General features: G+C 40.9%; 1 protein-coding gene across 2 annotated transcripts in view; it reads right to left on the bottom strand.

Moving 5' to 3' along the window:
* The window catches only part of MSRA (methionine sulfoxide reductase A), a 265,726-nt gene extending 246,505 nt beyond the window's left edge, over window positions 1–19,221 (bottom strand). Inside the window, exons 1-2 of one of the 2 annotated variants that reach the window (XM_065730529.1) lie at window positions 3,798–3,984; window positions 3,551–3,730 (exon numbers count right to left, since the gene is read on the bottom strand). In XM_065730529.1, the coding sequence (XP_065586601.1) occupies window positions 3,551–3,656 (106 nt within the window). In that variant the 5' untranslated portion in view covers window positions 3,657–3,730; window positions 3,798–3,984. Of the gene's footprint in view, window positions 1–3,550; window positions 3,731–3,797; window positions 3,985–19,094 lie in introns of those variants that run through there. The other variant, XM_065730528.1, reaches the window with a different exon arrangement.
* Between the last annotated feature and the right edge of the window lie 2,568 nt (window positions 19,222–21,789).

Here is a 21,789-nt window from a genome sequence, read left to right on the forward strand (position 1 = left end):
GATAATTTAGCCATAGGAAAACAACTGGCAAAACACCAACATCTACAACAGGAAAGAAGAAAAACTTACATCATCTCCACGGTCACTACAATTATTTCCACAAGATTATGAGGATCAATCAGTCCTTATGGATTATTCCATTATCTGTAAACTGAGTAACAGGCAAAAATATATATAATCTTAAGAATTAGTACTTCAGTCTCCTAATTTATTGTCCTAGTTTCCTCTTCTCTTAACCTTGAAACTGGGTACAGAAAGTAAAGCATCGTGAGAGAGCAAACACCTATATGTATTATTGCTGACATGTAAAAGGAAGGCTTGAAATAAAGTAAGCTGTCTTAAGTATGTGACCTCACTGAAAGTTAAACATCTTTATTTCAGATACCTCAGCTAGAACTAGTTGCCTTATGCTGCTTTCATGGCCAATAAAGAGTGACTCACATTACCTGTTTGACAGCTTGCTGTACCACTTAGAGCTGATTTCTTCCCACTGGGTGTCAACGTGACTTAACTCACATGTTTATTTAACAGCTACATTAGACAAAAGATATATTCCACTTAAAATAGTTACTGTACAGATAAAGCCTGCGGCCTACTCCTTCAGCTGAATAAAGGAGAGATATTTTACCAAAGCTGATACTGCTACACTAGTTTGAGTCTTAGTAACACACCCAGCTCACGGATATACAGTACTGGAGATATTATTTAATTAAAATAATAAAGTATTTGTTTTTATAAATTGGAGATTTATATTAAGCTCTAGTGAGGTACAGACGATAAAAAAAACCGCATCCGCCCTCTTGCTGTTCCTCAGACAGCTTTCCATCTTGGACACACTTGGACTTCCAGATAAAATATTAGGAATGCACTCCTGGTTTCACCTACATGGCTGTGGTTTACAGTGAGGTCTGAAGGAAGACGTGCTACAGACACATGGTGTTATTAAAATAATGACTCCTGGCCATAGAGAGAGAAAACATCTTCTCGTGTACTCTACTACTAAATATGCAGTTATTCAGGAGTAACGGTAAATGGAAAAGAATGCTAAAATATTCACAGCTTTGTTCAAGAATACTGAGTACAGACTGTAAGAGCACCGCACCAAAGGCGGAATTTGGAGTCCTACCATGCACAGAACATCGAGACAACCCTCACCATTCTCCACGAACCGAGGCATTGCTGAATATGCTGTACTTTTAACACTTCCCTTGTTCCCCTGTAGTCATATTTGGACAAAATCTAGAGTCACACTGGGTAACTGCCTTCCTTCCCTGTCCAATAAACACATGGATTCACAGCAAACAATTGAAGCCTCTTAGAAACACGTTGAATGTGTTAAAAACTGTTTTTCTTCTGTATATATTTGTCAACTATAGTCCCATTTACACGTCCATTTTGTTTGAAACCAGTAAAAACAAGAGTAAACTCTGATTTATGTATTCCTAATACACACAAAGCAGATTAAACATAGGCCCTTATTAGACACAGGCCCTTTACAGCATCAAGCACAATGCCACTATGTGAAATAATACTATGCCTTTGTAGTTTAAGAGGAATCAAATTAAACTCTACACCCAAATCCTCACCTTCACACCAAACATGTCACCTTAAGGCATTTAAATTTTTTACTTTTGTATGCCTAGTTGTACAACTCATTAATAAATATTAATGAATCATTAAGAATTTTTCAAGTTACTAAGCTTAACTAATAATTAAGGATCATAAACAGTGATAATGAGTCACGTGATTATATATTTAGAAAAATCCAAGTTACGATAGCTCCCAAATAAGATACACAAATATGACAAATCACACAAAATTACACTCACGAAGTAAATTTTCTATCAGCGTTCTAAAAACAACAATATAACTGAAATTCAAATGCTGATTTAAATCTGTCAAATCGTTGTATTTCACAGAAATAATATTTGGACGTACTTCTTGAAAAAAAGAAAAAACAGAGAAGTGTTTAGTAGATAGAAAAAAATACTTTCCTTGTTACGTAGGCCAAAAAAAACCTTCAGGGTAGGAAAGCATGGTGTACTGACTACACATTTCAAAGATAAATAACCTTCTCTAAACTGCAGTTATCTGCTTTCAGAATAACTTCAAGTGCCAGCGTACATTCAAGTACTCACACAAATGTAGTTTTAAACACACTGCGAGGACCCACATGTTGATTGGGTTAAAAACCTGAGAAATTATTTATGAAATATACTGAAGTACACAGAGGAGAAATACGGTTCTTGTAATATTCACTTTGTTTTCACTCCGAAGCACTGTGATGTTTTCTGTTGTTTCCTGACTTTTAATAAGGGCGTGTATTTTTTTCCCCTCATTTGTTGTTGTTATGAACACAGTATGTAGTCTCAAAGCATATGCTATTTATAAAAAAATAAAAATAACCAGAGAGAGTGAAAATAGATTTCAGAGTAGGCACACAAACTTCCTACGTTATTCTGAGGGCAGACTTGCGTCCGTCACAGCTCCATTTCCCCGATCACATCACACGTTAACGTTGTGCAGGAATGGACAACATGCAACCCAGCCCCACAGAAAGCAAAACTGAACTCTCACCAACTGCACTATCAGTTTGCAGTCGATAGTAGGATACCCAGTTTAGCAATTACCTATAGAACACGACTTTTTTTTCAACCATTTGGAAAGACTATTGATGATGCTCTAAGCCAAATAAGTCATTTGATGGAGACACTTCCTTCAAAATACTCACTAACAAACCGTACTGAAAGGCTTCAGTAAATTGCATGGTAATCACAACAGCAGCTTAACCACTATTTAACCAGATTATCTTTCACACGGCTCACTGAGGTAGGAAAAATCTGACACATCTTTTTATTAAGCCAATTGAATATTAAGGAAGCTAAGTTCCTTCCCATAATGGAAAAGGGAAGGAATTTCTAGTAGTCTAGTAATCAAAATGCCACGATGTGCACTTAAAAGGAAAACATATCTGTTAACATGCTTTTCAATCATGTTGATTCTTACTTTCCCTGAGCACACAAGAAGAATTGAGGAAATGTACAATTTCTGACATGCTGCAGAAGTACATCTTACAGGCTGAACAATCTATTCTTTAAGGATAGCATGTTACTTACTATAAGTGAAGACGATCCATAACAATCTATGCCTTACAGTTACTCTGAAAAAACAGTGCTGATTGTCACAGCAGAAGTAGTATAATCCAATCACATTCAGGCCTAATAGGCAGGATACTAGCATTTGTTCCTAGGAAATCAGAAATAAGGTACCTGTCTCACTGAAAATCCAGGCACCCTTGGAGAAAACCAACAATGGATTTTTAGGTCCTTAATTTTATTGAAATCATAAGACATCCACGCTTCAGTCGTCACAGATCTTTTTAATCCATATATGGGGGGAGGGGGGGGAAAAAAAGCAGATTTTTCCATAATTTACAGCAAACAGGCACTGTAACTACACACTGAAGTTCCTATATCCAGCGTCATCAGTTCAAACCCAGCTCCGTCATCTCTGAACATCCCTCCCTTGGCAGTAGTCAATATTTTCCCACCTCTGATTTCCTCGAGAAGAAGAAAATTCGGCAGATTCACACGCTGTATCATAAGATGCACTGGAAGAGATATCTGAGAGCAGTAACAAAACAGCCGGGCTTTCATTTCTTTTTTTCAGCCCTTCAGGCACAGTCTGGGTGTCTTCTTGCCCTGCTGGTCTTCAGTGCTGGCACCGATAGCTGCGAGATGGAGCTGGGTCAGCACGGAGCAGCAAAACAAACACTGTTGCTTTAATCACATACTCACTTTTGCGTTAAGACGACCCAACTTTCTCTCCACTCTTACTCCAACGCTGAGTCAGACGGAAGCTTTAAGGACATTCCGTTAAAAGTTAGCATCTGCAGCACATATGAGAGAAACGCTGAAATTCCCATTCTGAACACATTCCAGAGAAGGTCAGATTTGGTTTTAAAGCACATTCGTGCCGACAAAAACTTTTTTTGTTGCTGCAAAAAGGAAAAAAAGAAAAACAACAAATTCCCCCTCTTGATTTAGGCATTCCCTTCTGTATTCGTCCAAGTTACTTGGCTCCCTCACAGTTTACTCAGACACGCACACACACGCAAAAAAAAGGAAATCAAATCTCGTATTTCACACGTGTGTAATCTGACATTGTGGAGGCTTCATTAAAGAAGTCTTATTTCTCTTACCACTGCCAACCAAGCATCGTTTCGTGTGCCACCACTTTCGAACAACCCAAGAGACTTAAAAAGCCGGCTAACTTTGAAAACCAACAGAAAAAAAAAGTTCTGAGTTTCCCCGTACCCCAGGACGGTTTTCTTTCCTGAAGCTCAAGCCGAGGAAGCAGACAAAAGAAGCTGATTTGACTGCGCCGTGCCAAGTCTTGCCTTTTTTTCTTCCCTCGGCTCGCTCGCTCCCGCGCTCGCTCGCTCCCCGCATGGCAAGCTTCCCGAGCAGTCTTGGCGGAGCTCCAGCCTGTGCCAGGCTGTCGGAGTCCTTGTTTCCAAAAGATGCTCTTTGCAAATCAATTAATAGATTTAAAAACAGGAAGCTGCGGGTCAGGAACCAAATCTTGGCACCAACAGCCGCTGCCTCTGCCAAATCGGCTTATAGATCGCATGGTTTCCTACCTTTTTATGAGGGATGTAAGGTTTTTTTGCTCCCTGATCGTGGAGCTCTGGAAGCCATTCAGTGCTCACAGCGTTAAGAAATCTGTTCTCTAAAAATGTCCGCATGCGACGCAGGAACAACCTGCAGTAAATCAAAATTCTTTGGAAGGCGGGTGTACGTGCAATTTTAATAAGTACCAAATACTCCTTAAAATAATATGTTTTCCTCCTCTCCTCTGGAGAATCATGGGAAGGTGCCAGGAGTAGGAGACGTATAGATCTGAATTAAGATCACATTCGAAAGTCGTGCATGTGTTTAACTTTCTGAACTCTAGTCTGAAAACCAATTGTTCCTGTAAATTCCAATATTATTCAGAATCAGCTGAAAACTGATACTGAAGCTCACCCTAGCCAGAAAAGATAACAACAGCACTTAGCAAACTGCCCACATCTGTAGATGCCAAAGATGCCATCCATTAATTCAAAAAGCACGAGTTCTTGTAGCATTAAGAGGAACTGTTCAGTCCTAACAGCTAACTTGGGCTACAAGTTTCTCAGTACGTTCCAGAACTTATTCCATTTGAAACTCCGTTCAATACATTTGAAACAGCTGAAACACATACATGGAGAATTATAGGGATAAACTTGCTTTTATCTATAAGCTATTTGCCAAGGCAAAATGCCAAATTTTAAGTATATGCATTTACATTAATGAGCACAACAAATCAAGCAGAAAATAAGCAACTTCCCCAACCATGCATATTTTATAAGTTTACAGATACTACTCATCTGTTTGTTAAGGGTTCAAGACAGAGTCCCTGCTGTTCTGAGGCTCTGTGTCATTTGAGATCCACCTGAGGTGTATTCAGAACAACATATAAGAGATTGCACACTCTTAACTACTGACACTTTAGTACAGAAGTTCAACAGCTGTAGGCATTAAGTATAATAATACAATCTTTAGACAGGTAGACAAATAAGGCATCATGTTTTCAATGACCGCAACAGATCTACCCAAGTTATTCCCAACAGCCTATAAGGAATACCATTAACAAATTAAAAAAATAAAAACTATGTCTAAACTTTGCACATTCCATCATCTCAGTTAACATTTAACATCATTATGACATGCCAAAAATGGAAAAAACTAGGACTACATGAATCCTCCTGTTTATTTTGAGAGAAAACTCTCATGTGTCAGCTGGTCTCTACTAAAAAACCATGAGGCATCAACATGGGGAGAAAAAAAAGTCTTCTGAATGTATACTACTCCAGAAGTCATCGTTAGAAACTCTTCGTTAGTCTTCTGAAAAAAGGTGTATGTATTGACAACAGCATTTCAGCTACATCCCAAAAATTTTAAATTCCAGTAGAGGTGAACGATTTTAACTATTTAATACTATTTTTCTTGTGAGAACAGCAGGAAAAATAAACGTAGTCCCCAGCAGCCAAATGCTTCACAGAAAAGGACAGCCTCACTAATATGATGAAGAGCCTTATTTTGTCTCTCAGTATGCACTGCTTCAAACACAATGGATCTCACTTTCAGAAATGACTACCCTCTTCCTGTCTTACAGCATGTTTTCAAATGTGTAGCTTACCATAACACTCCTAATGCTCTCTCATCTCTTAAACACTCTGCAATTACATTTCTGCTCCACACCACCAGCACCTTGAAAGGTGTTACTGAGCGTGGTGGTATTTTCCTCCTCTCAGCTGTCAAAATCTTTCGACATAATCCTTCTTCCTTTCCATAATTAAGTTTCCAACCCAAATCAATCTAGCGTTCCACCCAATCCAATAGATAAGAAGATACAAAACTCTCTGCACAACTTGTGTTTGGGGAACATTTTCCAACTTCTCTGTGACTCGAGTTTAATGGAGTCATTTTCCTATCTCAGTTATACTCACATTTCTTTGATGCCATTCACACAGAATCACAGAACTGTAGGGGTTGGAAGGGACCTCCAGAGACAATCAAGTTCAAGCCCACTGCCGAAGCATCTCCCTTTCCAGTTTGCAGGTCTTCAACATCTCCAGAGAAGGAGACTCCAAAACCTCACTCTTACAACACACAAAAATCAGAAGGGGCCTCGAAAATGATCCAGTTCCAATTCCAGTACTGTGGTCAGGATTGCCAGCTACTAAATCAAACAGTAGATCAGGCTGCCCAGGACCCCATCTAACTTCCCTCCCCTTTCTTAACAAATGTTCTCCTCTCCCTCTCCAGTGCAAACCTAGCCATCATCATGTTGTCAGTAGAACAGCACACAGATTGGACCTTCACACCACCTGCTTTGCCATGCCTGAAGAAAAATCCATAACTTAATTCTTTCACAGTTTCTTGGATATAAAATGAATATTAATTCCATGAACTTGGGAAAAAAGTACTTTCCTAGGTCTTCGTGATCACCCAATTCAAGTTATTTTCTCTGTACTTTATCTCTCATAGCAATTAGTTAATATAAAAGTCTACTTCCAGAAGTCTGACATTTTCTTATTCTGCACTTTCTCACAACTCCTTCATCCATGCATTTTTCCACTCACGAACACACCTGTGCTGCACAGAAACAACACACCCGGCTACCTATACTATTATATACGTACAGGCATAGAAGAAGCAACTCATTTGCTTAAGCAGTTCCATGTGGAAGCAAATGCATTCATTGCAATTACAGGTCAGTCTGCATCTGACATGTTCTTCTCCAGCCCAATAGCCAGCTCTCTTCATGAGAATATTAAACAGCATTTTGCTTTCCCATTTTCTTTATCCAGTACCACTCAGAACCCTGTAGACATAAGCATCATATCTGTGAAGTTCTACAGGGAACTTCAAACATCATTCATACCATTAAATGCTTATAATTTCTATCAGAAAACTGTTTCCTCAGGAGAAAAAACAGATACTTACAAAAATCAAAATGTTAGGAACTCAGCTTCACAGGCATTTGTGACTGTCATTTAGAAAAGCGATTACAGCATGCAAAGTGAAAAATATATGCATAGCACTGCAGGTAGAAGTAGTTATTCCTGATGGTATCCACTTACAGGTAACTTGGATGTACTGAAAATAGACTTGCAATGAAATGAATTGAAAGTCTCTGTATCTAGTGATTCTGAAAAAGGATGCTCTGAAACAAAAATCAAATTAATAAGAAAATTTTCCAAAATACGGTCAAGTTACCCTCCAATAATCATCGGTCTACACATAAAGAATAAGAATGTATTCTATGTTATTCATTGAAGAAGAGCTTTGTTGTAAAATTCAAGCACACGGGGCTTTGCATTCAACTTTTTTTTTTCAAGATACAATCCCCACAAACTACATGTTTTAAATGGTTCTACAGAGATTAGCATCATGACCTGCATCCAGTAACCAGCTCTGAGAGTAATTTTTACTCATTTTCCACTCCTAAATCTGCACTGTACTTGAACAAAAAAAAAATTTACAACAGTACCACGTAGGAATGCCTGTATACATTCATCCACACATGTAAGATCTGTATTTGATGGTTTTTTTCCTCCCATCTCTCATTCAAAATGCTCGCTTATAATTGCTGCAAATTAAATTAAGTACTGAGTAGGTTTTAATTGGCATGTGAAATGCTGAACACAACGATGATTCCTTCATGATGACTAAAGCAGAAGTTTCATTCTTTCACGACAAAAAGCCAAGCCAGCACTTCACTGAAAAATGGGGACACCTGTATTCTACTGTTGGCATTTCAGGACCACAGGCACTGTCTTCCAAACCTCTCCCAGCTGCCCACCCACAGCCACACCATACTAGAACACTGCAGAAGAAAAAAAAAGGAACGCATAAGGCATCTACAGCCCAGATACCATTTAATTTCTTGGTATAGAAATAGCCTAAAATGTCTGTACTTTGTATTCAGAGTTTGAATCTGACTTATCTGAGTGGGATGGAATCCTACCTGCTCAGAAAGAACATCCTTCAAGAACGCTGAAAAGCAATTTGATGACAAAGTACAGCACAAGGGACCAAATTAAATCACGTAGCAAGAAACGAAGACAATCTGATAAGAAAACACAGTTGCTAACCCACTCAGTAGTGAGAAACAAGGTAGAAAGTACTACCCCAAATCCTTTCACTGCTCTACACTTTTACACAGGCACCAGACACAGTTGCTGACAATATTAAAAGGCACTTTTCATGAGCAGAATGCTTCATTTCAAAGCAGACACAAAAGCTGATGTCACTCTCAAACCCAAGCCTGATCAACATTTACATCTGAGGGGCTAATTACATGCTCACAAACAAAGGTATAATCTTAGTAAAGACAACAAAGCTTATTTATTTATAAGGCACTTACCAAGGATCCAAACTGACAAGATACACCTCGACATCAAGGCACGAAGGACCTCTACAGTACGGGTAACCCCAAAATATATCACCACTCAAAGAGAGACCCTATCATACAGTCAACTACTATTCCAAAGAACTCCAGGGGCCCTTGGCCCACTCACAACTTAGGGGATAAGGTGCTTGACTCACAGCTGTGGTGCATGCTCGCTTGCCCTTCAGCTGCTGACCCAGGTGTCTGCTATCAGCTCTTTCAGCCCCCAGTTTCAACCAGATTTGTGGTGGTTATAGGTTTTATGAGGACCCTGATTTTTATCAGGCCTTGGGCATAATGTTTAGGCCTAAGGAAGAAGCTTGGGGGGGGGGGGGGAAAGGCATATAGTCACAAGACTCCCCAGAGTCTCTCCTCGGTTTCTCTAACTGAAGGACCTCAGCATCCTTCATACACCGTGACTCTAGATCCCTTCCCCTCTCTGCATGTCCTCCTTTTGAGTCTCTCCTTTGGTTTTATGTCCTTCTTCACCCAGTGCTTGATGTGAAGCCACACAGCGGTGTACCCAAAATACTGATGACCATTTTTGGGGTTCTGCTCCTGCTTTGAGAGTGGACTGCATAACCTGTAGTAGCTACAGATGTGTAGATAAGTTCGAGGCCAAATTTTTTTAGGAGTTGAATGTCTGGGGAACTACAAAGTGCATTTCTGAGCCTGGAGGAACAGGTGAAAGGGCTCTGAAGAATCATCAACGTAAGCCAGATTTTGCCATGGATGTTCAGTAAAAGTAGACAGGCCAGCAATGTCATTAACAAAAGCCAACCCGTGATTCCCTTGGAGAGCAAGCTGTGCGATACAGAAGCATTTCTCCTACCCAAGGACCAAAGCTGACTACAGCTTGCAGGAAATACCTAGCATCCTTGAATGGAAATGTTTTCTGATTACAACTGCAGGATGTGGTGTGCTTTTGAGCTAATCTTCAGGTTTGCCATGACCACTTCCAATGTCTAATCAGAATGGGCATCCTTTGCAGGAGACTTCTGCTTTCTCACTGTGTTTCCAGCAGAGGTTAACAGCCAGTATCTGAGGCACCAAATCTCTGCCCTCAATATCACAGCCTTCTAACATTGAGAAGCACCTAAAAACCCAGTTCCCATAAGATTCTGCTTCCCAGCCATGCCTGAAGTTTGGGCAGGCCTTAAAAGGCCTTGATTTTTAAAGGTCTCCAGACCTTGGAGGCTCCTGGAAAGTCAAATTTCTGAACACCAAGTCTAAACTACAATTAAAATACAAATATAATCCAGTTGGCCACATGCCTCAACAGTAAATAAGATTCTGTCTTTGAAACTAAGACCCAAATAATCTGCTCACCCAAGTGGATGAAATTCCGCTAAGTACAATTTTGCCTATCTGCAGCACGAAGGAACCATGAGCGATAAATAAGAAACTGCAAAAAGCATAATTATATATTGCATGGGTTTTTATCTTATTTGAACTAAGGACTTACTTATGTGTATTATTCTAATTGTGCTACAAATTTAAATGCAGGTTTCATATGCATTATAAAAATGTGCAAATATCAAAATGAGAGCAATATACAAATGTATCCACACCACTGAAAGTCTACACATAATAAACAGACTATTAGCATGCAAGATGAAATAGAAGCTATCACACAACAAATTATAAGCCAAACAATCAAGGACTGTATCATCATATAATGATACTCAGAGGGAACTAAAGCTGCACTTCTATAGTTACGTGCGTGAACAACTGAACTGTTGCTGAGCATAAGCTCACTTTGGAAATTCTTCTCCTCACTATTGGAAATGTTCTATACAAACCTTAGCCAAGAAATGAGGAATAAAATCATGATTCTTTGAACTGGCATATTATGAAGAGAATACAGTTCTGACTCAGGGCAAGAAAAAATTAAGGCTTTATGTCGAGTACCCACTACAGGTAGGTCATTAAATGACATTATGCCCTCAATTAAGTTTGCTTGTGGTGTTCTCTGAATTAGAATAAAAGACAATAAAATAACAAAGACAAAAAATGACTCACACAAACAAAATTCTCAAAAAATTAGAGCATTTCTTGGCACTAACTGCACCTTTTTTACCCTGGAGTAGATGTAACACAGCTTACCTTTTAACGAAACCAGATGACTTAGCATTCAGTGCACAAGAAAGGCACTCGCAGACAGCTACCTGGAATAGTTTCATTCTATAAATCCACACCAGGCTTACACTGAGCTAATCTGTTCATGTAACCATAACGTAAATCATGAACAGATCTAGTTCAAATGAGTGTCCATATGAGCTGCCCTTTAAGAATGCAATATATATATCAGCTCAACCGTGTTGAAAAGTATGATTATATCTTTTGAAAAGTAACCTATTTTATGGGCAGATATTAAAATAGCTTTACTCTTTGACAGAACACAGGATGAGAAGGCAGTGTGACCAGTGTTTCTTTTCTCTCATCAAAGAAGTAACAGAAAACAGAAATGCTCAATGACTAGAAAACACAATAAATAGATAAAAAGAGCAATTAATAATTGTTTCAAACTTAAAACATTTTAAATAGTCAAGGTTGTTAATTGCTGGAAAAGTCTTTAAATTGGAAGTCTGGAACAGAAGTGGCTGTGATTTGTATATTGTTCCTGGATATGCTCAGAACCAGGTTGGATGGAGCCCTGGCAACTCAATGCAGTGAGTGGTACCCTGCCTATGGCATGGGGTTGGAACTGGATGGTCTTTAAGGTCCCTTCCACTCCGTGATTCTATGATTATTTTATAAGTAACAGAATTACATAACTGTAATAGAAGTCAGTGGTCCCACAGAAGACTGCACATCACCTAGTTGTCCAAGTCAGCAGAGGCAGGGCTCACACCATCACTGATGTAACTAACACACACACCGCAATCACTGGATGCTCTCCTTGCAGCCAATGGATGAAAGGAGCATTTCAGGTTTAAAAGACATTTTGACATTCATCATGTGAAGAATTAAGCACACAGAATGCACTGGAGTCAGTGATCCCAGCAGTCCCTCCCAGTGCTCCATTCCAACTCTGTAGCCAGTATGAGGTAAAGCCAAAACAAAGGTTTTTCTGCCATTCACTCCTCTCTGATGTGGTAAGCAAAGCCCCATTGGGCAGCCTAATCCCATGTAGCTTTGTGTGATATGCACTAAGCAATGCGTATCACATCTGTGCTCACCCTGTGCAACCCAGGTCACTACCTGAATCACTACCCACTACCACTACGACAACCCTCCTTTTTTTCTGGGTTGAAATCACATTACTTAACTGTCAGGTCTGGCATTCATGAAAAAATTATACTGCGGACAGAATGGCTAAAATTAGCCAAAGGAGTTCAATGTAGCCCAGGCTTCACACTAAATAATATTGAATATTCTCTAGTGAAAAAAACAGCCCATGTAAATACAAGGCTTGAGTTTCCCACTGGTTTATTTAGCAATGCAAATTTGGCAACTTCATACATTACGTCCCTTTTCAAAACCACAGCAACAAGCAGCTACTGAACCCGGTATACCACGTCACTACCTCTTCCTGCAAATAATTATCCCCTTTATAACACAACTTTGAATGAATCTTCAGAGCAGCATCCAGGCCTAATCCTCTGGATAAAGAACCTCTGGATTCGTTTTCCATACCAGAGAGGGAAATTACGGTATCAGCAAGAGGAGTCTCCTTCAAGCCCTATTTCCATTCAAGAGGCTGCCAGTTGGGTGAAGTTTCTGCCATTTAGGCAATTCTGTTTCCCAGCAACCCGTGCTGTTGCCAGAGAAACCCCAGGGATCCTTCCCATGTGCCAGCCCCACCACGGTCCTGGGGGTGCAGCTTCATGCATCGTGCCGTGCATCCCACTGTGAGAGGCATGCTAAGTAGTCAGCGAGGTGCTCCAGGGACTCAGACAGGGATTTTTTCATTATTATCTCTTTTTTCTCCTTTTTCTTTTTTTTTGAGAGGGAGAGGGCTTAGTGATGAGTGACACCACCCTTTATGCTGTCATGTAGTCAGAGGTGATAAGGGAGCACTGGGTTTTTTCATCGGAACAGTGTTACCTTGGGAGCAATGTTTGACAGCAGGATGTGCAGCTCTACAAACGTACTCCTTGTACGCTTTTAATCTATCAAGCTTTGTGCGTGCGTACTAACTTCTTTTTGCAGTTGTTGTTTTCCAGCTGCCAAGAGCAAAAGGCACGTGCAAACAACAACAAAATCCCTTTAGACTGCCTTCACCTTTGCTTCGCCTTGCAACACCTTCCAAAATGCAAATGTAATGGGCGGTTAAAAAGTAATTCCTGTATTTCAGATGACAGTACAATATTTACAGCTGTATGCTTGGCCTGCAAGCAAGGTGTTTCAGTATTTAGATATTAATACCCAACCACCTAAGAGAGAGTAAGAGTAAAAGCCATGGCATGTTTTTACAGACAGGATTTCCAAGCAAAGACATCTCGTATCGACCTGGAAAGATATGGAAATCCGAATTTCAGAACTTGCCTTCCAGATAGCAGACAGACACTGGGAATGAGGTGCTTCCCCCAAGAAACATACCCTGCTTTACGTCTTTTCTGATTTGAATCTCAGCGTACCCTGTAAAATTGTAATGAAATGTAATAATTTATGGAAATGGATGGCTCGAGCATATTTGAGGCAAGGATCGTTCCTTAGAAGAAAGGAATAAGTAATTAACCTACCTGAATTAGAAAGGTAAATTGAAATTTGAGGAATGCTAGAGCACATGTGACATTGCTATTCAACATGCTCCTGTACTGTACTTAATTGAAGTCAGACCTCATTTTTTTTAACCCACATTCCATACAAGCTGAAGTAACAATGGTTAACTCATTAATTGTTTATCTAAAACATTCTGTGGTTAAGTGCTCAACACTTTACAAATCACAGAATTGTAGGGGTTGGAAGAGACCCTGAGAGATCATTTGAGTCCAACCCCCCTGCCAAAGCAGCTCCCAGCCCAGGTTGCACAGGTAGGCATCCAGGTGGGTTTTGAATGTCCACAGAGAAGGAGACCCCACCACCTCTCTGGGCAGCCTGTGCCAGTGCTAAAACTGTTCCAGTACAAAACTACTCCTAAACCTTCAGAGAAACTGTATTTCCCCTGTAGGCTCTGCTCTGAGGCACAGCCTCACTCAAGAATCTCTATTTTAGACCTTCTGTACAGTGATACTGAATTCACGCCCACAGCATTTTAGATTTGCCCATGCTTAATGAACTTCTTTAATTCGTGAAAGGAAATACCTAGCATTTTTCACTTTCCTCCCTTCCTCCACAAACAGGGCACAAAAACAAGGAGATTGCCATGACATACTCATTGACAAATAACAAGGGACAGTGTCCTTTTTTCAGCTGGGACTGCACAGACATGTATGCCGCAATAACGCACCAAATGCAGCATTAGAAATCAACTAAGCAGGTCCTAGTGAGACATATCATCTTGCTTAAATATCTCTCGTAAAATAAATTCCCTATAAGAATGTAAGATGCGTTATTCTTCATGCATATAGGGTCCATTGAGGTGGAATCCAACTTGTCCAAATCCTGTGAAAAATATGTGCTACTTCTGGATCCAGGGGACAGATAAGGAAGAGCAAAGCAGATCCCATCAAATGCATGTCCATGTTGTGCATAAATTAATGCAAAGAAATGTGCCTCTGAAGGAAGAGAAAGAGATCCCTGTTGTCAAACTTCAGTACATCTTCCAGGAAGTTCAGGAAAAAACTGACCTATCTCTGTTCAGCCAGGGGAAAATTCAAACATCAAAGTTTTATTCCTCTGTTTATGTGGAACTGTGCATTTCAGCTTGTGCCTGTTGCTTCTCATCCCTCTATAGGTATATGGGAAATGTTGAATTGCATCCTGAACCACTGATTGATCACCTGAGGAGAGCACTGAATCAGCCACAGGAGCACAGGTGGAGGCAATGCACCTGTGTGACCAGAAGGGCTGGAGTCTGACTCCAGCTCTCCCAGACCCCATTTAAGGGCTGGTCACCACTGGGGAACGTCTTTTTCTAGTGATTGCTGTTTTGGGGTTTCCTACTATGAGCCTCAGACATGGGTGAGCATTTTCCTTTATTATGACTGACATTTTCCATCACAACAGCCTTTCTAACCATACTGTCTGTAAAATATCTCAGCAATAGTGCTATTTGGCATTATTCATTCTGTTAACTATACAACAGAGAACCAGTGAGATGTCTCACTGTACCTTCTCTGCTCCTTCCCATCAGTTCCCTACACGCACTGGGACTCTCCTAAGCACAATGTTCAAGCCCAAATTAACACAAACAAAGCCACTCTTTCACCCAGAGGTCCCACATTTAACAATGGCAAGGCAACTAAAACTGAGAGCTTACTGCTAAATCTGAACACAAAGCTAATCCAAAATGAAGAGGATACCACTAGAATGCCATCCAAACCTCAGTTTGCTGCCTTCAGAGTATCTCTTTGCTATCCTTCAGTGAGTATCAGCAAAAACATTTGTTGTAACTTCTGGAGATCAGTACTGTCAAGTAAAACTCCTAATTTTATGAAGAACTGAATCTGGCTTGGATTTAAATCAAATAGTTAATAGTGGGATCAGACACTCTACCCATGACTTTAAAAACTCATACATTAACAAAGCTCCTAGCATAATATTTTATCCTGAAACTTAACTTATATAACTTTATTTTTATTTAACTTTGATATACAAACAGGAAAATACTGAGTTGGAACAGGACTGCAGGTGACGCTGATGCTATCACTAATATAATCCTATGTCACTACTGATGGTGACACATCAAGGAAGATAACTAAGCAATGTCAGTTTAAGAAAAAGAAACAATATCAAATGAAGGACTGAAAAACATGCTTTCTGTTGACAGAATCCAACATTTCCCTTGATTTGTTTTATGTCTGATTGAGTCTTTGCTTCTTTAAAAATAGGTTAATACACCACTTAATTACTGTCTAAACATACTTCATGAAAAGTGGAAAACACGTAATGTCATGCTTTTCACCTTGATGGAAAAAAAGCTGTAACAAGCGTCGATGGCTGGAAGTTCAAACATGGCAAAGAGATTCAAAATAGGCAGCATTTTAATGGAGGAAGTTATGAAACATTGGAAAACTGAAATTTTGCAGAGTTCTCTGTCAAAGGGCATTTTTAATCAGTGTTTGCTCCAAAGAGAACAAGCTGATTCGAGCAAGAATTAATTCATGGAAATGTTGTGCTCTTTTTTTTATATGGAAGGTCAGACTAAAATTCACAATGGCCTCCTCCAAGTATGCATTGATTACCCTTAATCTACAAATATACACATAACACACATATATGAGTTTTAATAGCTCTAAAAAATTTAAGACTGTCTACCCACAAGTTTCACCTTTCCTGCTTCAGAAAATTTAACTCAGTACAGATGTACACACTGTGACCTCAGTTATTTCCTGGCACGACTCATCAGAATCAGTGAGACAAACTATTCCTTCTAATTAACAACATTCTGCTGTCTCAGCTGAGGAAAAAAACAAAATGTGTGCATATATATGTATATATATATATATACATATATACACATAAATATATACAAACTAAATAATGCCTCACAAAGGAATTTCCCTCTACATCACTGAAGCTCCTCAAATAGTCCTTCTACCACTACTGTAATATAAAATAGCCCATTAAATAGTGTAAACATATACACTCACATACAAAAACATAGCAAGATTGCAGCAATACTGCAACTAAAGTTAATTCTCACTATTAAGAGTTAGAAAGGTAAAAATGCAGCAGCTCTACTGCAAGGAAATTAACATTCATTCCCAGATTGCTGAAAATCAGATCTAACTAAATGACAGGAAGAGCATATGAAGTTTACTACTGCAACGTATTCAACTTAGAGCAGGATATTTCACCCAACTTTCCCTGACTTCTGCAAACTGAGCCCTTCAAATCACAACCAACCACACTCAGTCACATATTCCTATAATCAGCATGTTACAAAGAAAAAGAAATGCAATGTAGGTCTTTGCAAGGCTACACTAAATGTGACTTCCAAGATACACAGTCAGGTGCAATGCAAATAACATGGTGTGGGAGGTTTCTCATGAAAGAATCATACAATCATCAAATCACAGAATGGTTTGGGCTTGAAGGGACCTTTAAGATCATCTACTTCCAACCTGCTGCTATATAACCTCCCTCTAGACCAGAAAGAAAAAACCCATCTGGTGAAATCTCAACCCAGGACAAATTGTGCTTGAGCAGATAGGTTGCCTTTTACAAAGGACTGGCTATGCAGGTTAGGGTAAAGCAGCAGATGGCACGTTGACTTTAGCAGGGCTTCTGACACCATCTCTTACAGTATAAGCATTTGGAAGTTGTGCGAGCACAGGCAGGAAGAACAGTTTGCTAGACACATCAGAAACTGGCAGGATCACCAAAATCAAAAGGCGGTGATCAATATCTTGATGTCTTGTGTGCAGCAGGTTACCCCAGGGGCTTGTGGTGGGGCCAATATCATTCAATACCTTAAACAAGAACATGAGTGATGTGACAGAAAACATGCTCAGCAAGTCCAAGAATGATGCTAAATTGAAGATGAGAAAGGACATGTCAAACAGCAAATCTTCAGTACAATGAGACTTTGAAAGATTTCAGGCCTGTGCCAACACAAACTTCATGAAGGTCAACAAGGAGAATCACAGGCTGTGAACTGCTGCAAGATGTGTGCTCTGCTGGAAAGGATCTGGGATTATCCTGGGTGTCAGGTTAAAAAGAAAGTAGTAATGTGCACTCACTGCAAATAAAGCAAACTGTGCAGTGGGCTGCATTACAAGGTGCACAGATAGCACAATGAGGAAAAAGTATTCTTCTCTGCACTGTACTGATAAGAATTTACCTGGAATACTGTGTCAGGTTTTGGAGCCTCAGTTCAAAAGAGATGTTAATGAACTGGCAGTAGTCTGCAATGTCAGTGGTCAAGATGGTCAGCAGCCTACAGCACACAAGCTGGCATGTGTCTGCAGGTGGAGGGAAAACAAAGGTTCAGTCTTAACAGTAGCTGAATAGGGTGTGAGAATGAAAGCTCAACAAGCCCTTCTCAACAGCACCAGGCAGTACTGGATAAGGGGGCAGCCACTAACAGTGCCTTAAGAGGCTCACAATGGATGTAAGGAAGCTTCTAATACAGAAGATAGAGCAACACCAGAATGAGAGCTGGGCTGGAGCTCCCTTCCAATAAAAAATTGGCTACATTAAAAAGAGCATGTCCAGCACATCAAGGGAGGTGATCCTCCTCCTCTACTCTGCCTAGGGAGGCCACATCTGGAATACCATGTCCAATTCTGGGTTCCCCAGTCCAAAAGAAAAAAAAAAAAAAAAAAGATGGGGATCTAGATAAAACTCCAGTACAGAGTCACAACGATGATGAGGGACTGGAGCACCTTCTGTATGAGGAGAGGCTGAGGCCTGGAGAAGGCTCAGAGGGCATCACCACTCTTTCTAAGGAGAAATGATTCCTGACATCCAACCTGGCACTACGTGAGGCCAATGTCTCTCACCCTAAACATGCATTGGAGCACCTCTGTTCTGCTCTGTTTGCTATTTAACAGTGACGATGGTCATCTTGCAATGCCTTCAATGCGAGGCCAGCTGACAAGGCAGCGTAAGTTGCTTAATTCAAGGTTGCTACTGATGCCAAGAAATCTGACAAAGTAACTTGACACACCAATGAAATATGTCAAGCAGGTAGATGCTCAGGTAGATGGTGACAACCATCTAGGTGACTATACAGCTGTTCTCGTGATTCACCACCTCGTGTACTTAAAAGCCCACATTTACTCAAACTGAAGGGAAAAGCAGTCACCGAAACAACTACTTTTTCCCAAGAACTTTCCGCGCGCTCCAACGTTCGCACCACGCTCCGATGCTGTTATCAACAGAGCAGCCAGGACTCAGGCAGCAACGCCGCCATGTTTCCCCGCCCGCCCCACCGCGCCTGCGCCACCACACTCACGCGCATGCGCGGCGGCGGAGGCGGGCAGAGCGGGGCCGCTGTGGGGCCCGGGCTCCGCTTTCCTCAGGGGGCGGGGGAGGGGAAGCGCGGCCGGGCCGCTCCGTACCTGCCACCGGGACGCGCTGGCACCTGCCGGGAAGCGCCTCTTCTTTGTGCGGTAACCTGGAGGCAGAGTCGCCCATCCTGAAGGTGGAGCTGCAGAGCCGGAGGAGGCGGCGCGGCGCCGTTAGCATTGAGGGCGGGGAAGGGAAGGCGAAGGGTGAGCGGCGCGCGGCGGCCGTTGGGACCGGCGGGCGGCGGGGGGGGGGAGGGGAGGGGAGGGGAGGGCGGGCGTGATGCGGCGAGGTGCGAGGCCCGCCCCCTGGCGAGCGGCCCTCGTGTGCCGAGTACACGTCTGGGTAACCCGTGCCCGTGCCTCAGCCTCCTTGGTGTCAAAAAAAATCTCTTCCTTAATTCCAGTTTAAATCTCCACCACTGCACCTCATGTACACATGACACATGGGCCCTCTGGCTTTCTGTCCAAGCCTCCACTTGAGTTTGAGAAGGTTGAGAGGGGCATAGACATGTAACAAGATGTGCTACACCTGTCCTTTTAAGCATTAATATTTTTTAATGCTTTTTTTTTCCCCTAGGACTCTGCTGATCTTTCAGTAGTCTACTATGTTCAGCCAACACACTGCATCATGACTGCTGGACTGAGTGATCTTTTACAATCTGTATGATTCTGTGCCAATCAGAGTAGAAACTGGAATTGACCCGCAGAGTACTCTGTACCACAGCTGGAAATTGTGATTAAAAAACCCCAGAGCTGAGCCTCACATGGCTTTTTGTTGCTTTTTTTTTTTTATGTGTGTATAGAACATGTGCTAAGTAACAAAAATCTTCCAAAACCAGTGTCTGTATGTTTGCAATAAAAACAGGAACATAAAGTGAATGGAGTATGAATACTTATAGAAAGCAATACACATAATGCATACTTTACATACAACAAGCAGTACATTTCCTAAGGTGGAAGACACAGAAACCAGAACAGTGGTGTTTTGTTTTTAGGAGGATTGTTTGTAAAGTCATGGTCAGGAGAAGGGAAATCTGTACAAAAACTGCTGACTGCAAGGGAACTTTGTGAGCTAGACAGGTGCCTTGCACTGTGAATTTCAGAGTAAGGGAAAAGATAATGCACGAATTTGAAGCAGAGACATTATAGGAAGGAAATGAGAGCAATTCAATGCAAAATTCATGTGGAGGGTTGTGAAGAAGTTGGATTGTTGCCTGAATAGAAAAGGATATGATAAAATGGCAGTCTAGTCTAAGAGAGGGAGGCCAGATAATTCCCTCAAAAATGTACTCTGTCGAAAGATGGAACTTCCATTCACCTCCCAAACAAACAGCATTTTACAGGAATGTGATGCTCTTGAGACACAGAGTTTATTCAGCTTTATAAAGAAGTGGGATGTGGATATTTAAGGCAATATTGAGAATTTCTAGGTGCTCCCAAAAGAATCTGGAGAAGTGGAAAATCGGATGGAGACCTGAGAAGTGAGCTGTCCCATCCCTGTCTTCAGATTCACTGTTCTTCACAGAACAGAATTGTAGGGGTTCAAAGGGATTTCTGGAGACCATCTAGCCCAACCCCCTGCTAAGGGAAGTTCCCTAGAGTTCCTGTACATGAAACAACACCCTCTTTGAGCACGAGTAGTTCCATGCTTGCAGTCCATTTGGGGTTTTATACGTGTATTTTGGATACAGTTAGAATCACTGAGAAACAAAGACAAGAGGCCCTCAGATGATGTCTTAAAATCTGCAGTAGCCTGAAGAAAAAATATTAAGTAAGTGTAGAGATGCATCTGATGGATAACCTGTATTTCAACAGCATACGTTTCAAAGAATTGGAAATGTTCAGTGAAAAACTGAATCTCATTTAAAATATATTCTCTTACAGCATCACCTACACTGCTGATTCCCAACTCTTAGAAGCCACTAAAAATGGTGACATCCACCAGACTGACAGCAAATAACTCTCTCCTTCCGCATTTATCTCAGGTTTTTTTTTTCATTTCACCATATATTTCTATATTCATTCTCAGCCAAGGACATGTATGTAAAAAAATGCAATGCTTAATGTTGTGACGGACAGCCAGTGCAGTTTTTACTGTAAGAGTTAATTCGTCTGTCGGTGAAACTGTGAATGCCCAACCCGAATCTTTTACTGCAAGCATTGCTGCTGCCTCGCTGTGTTTCCATTTGCATTGCCATCTTCCTTGTGTGAATCGAGGTCAGTCAGAGGTGAAGGACAGAAGAACAGACTTATGTTTGGGCAATTCAGTCTGCAGATGAAGTGGCTGAGGCCTTTCAGAGCCCTCATGTGCTCTGAAAAGCCAGCATATCCTCTGCTCGGTGTTCCCAATGGTCTTCCATGCTGTATATGCTGCATGTATTTAAATTACATCCTTTAAATCAGAGGTGTTCTTTGTTACATCTTACAGGAAAAAGTGCTTTGTCACCCATTGCATTCAGCTGCTTCATTTGTGAAGCTGACAGCAGCAGAGCAGGGCGCTAAAGGATTGACACTGGGACTCCAAAACAGTGGTTAGAGCAGTGACAGATAGTGGGGCTGTTGAAGCATTTCGATTACAGCTATTAAGGGCAGGAAACAGTCTTTCATTCTGTGTTTGTATGACACTTCACACACTGTGTTCCTGCTTCGTAGCTGGATCCTGAGTATTAAATAGTAATAAGCCATGATGCCACTTAACAAATAAAAACTGCTGGTTTACAGAAGTGCTTAGTGCTTCTTCACTCCA

This window comes from Cyrtonyx montezumae, unplaced genomic scaffold (assembly GCF_038088225.1).
Source record: "Cyrtonyx montezumae isolate F1298 unplaced genomic scaffold, pur_monq_1.0 scaffold_13, whole genome shotgun sequence".
NCBI lineage: Eukaryota > Metazoa > Chordata > Aves > Galliformes > Odontophoridae > Cyrtonyx > Cyrtonyx montezumae.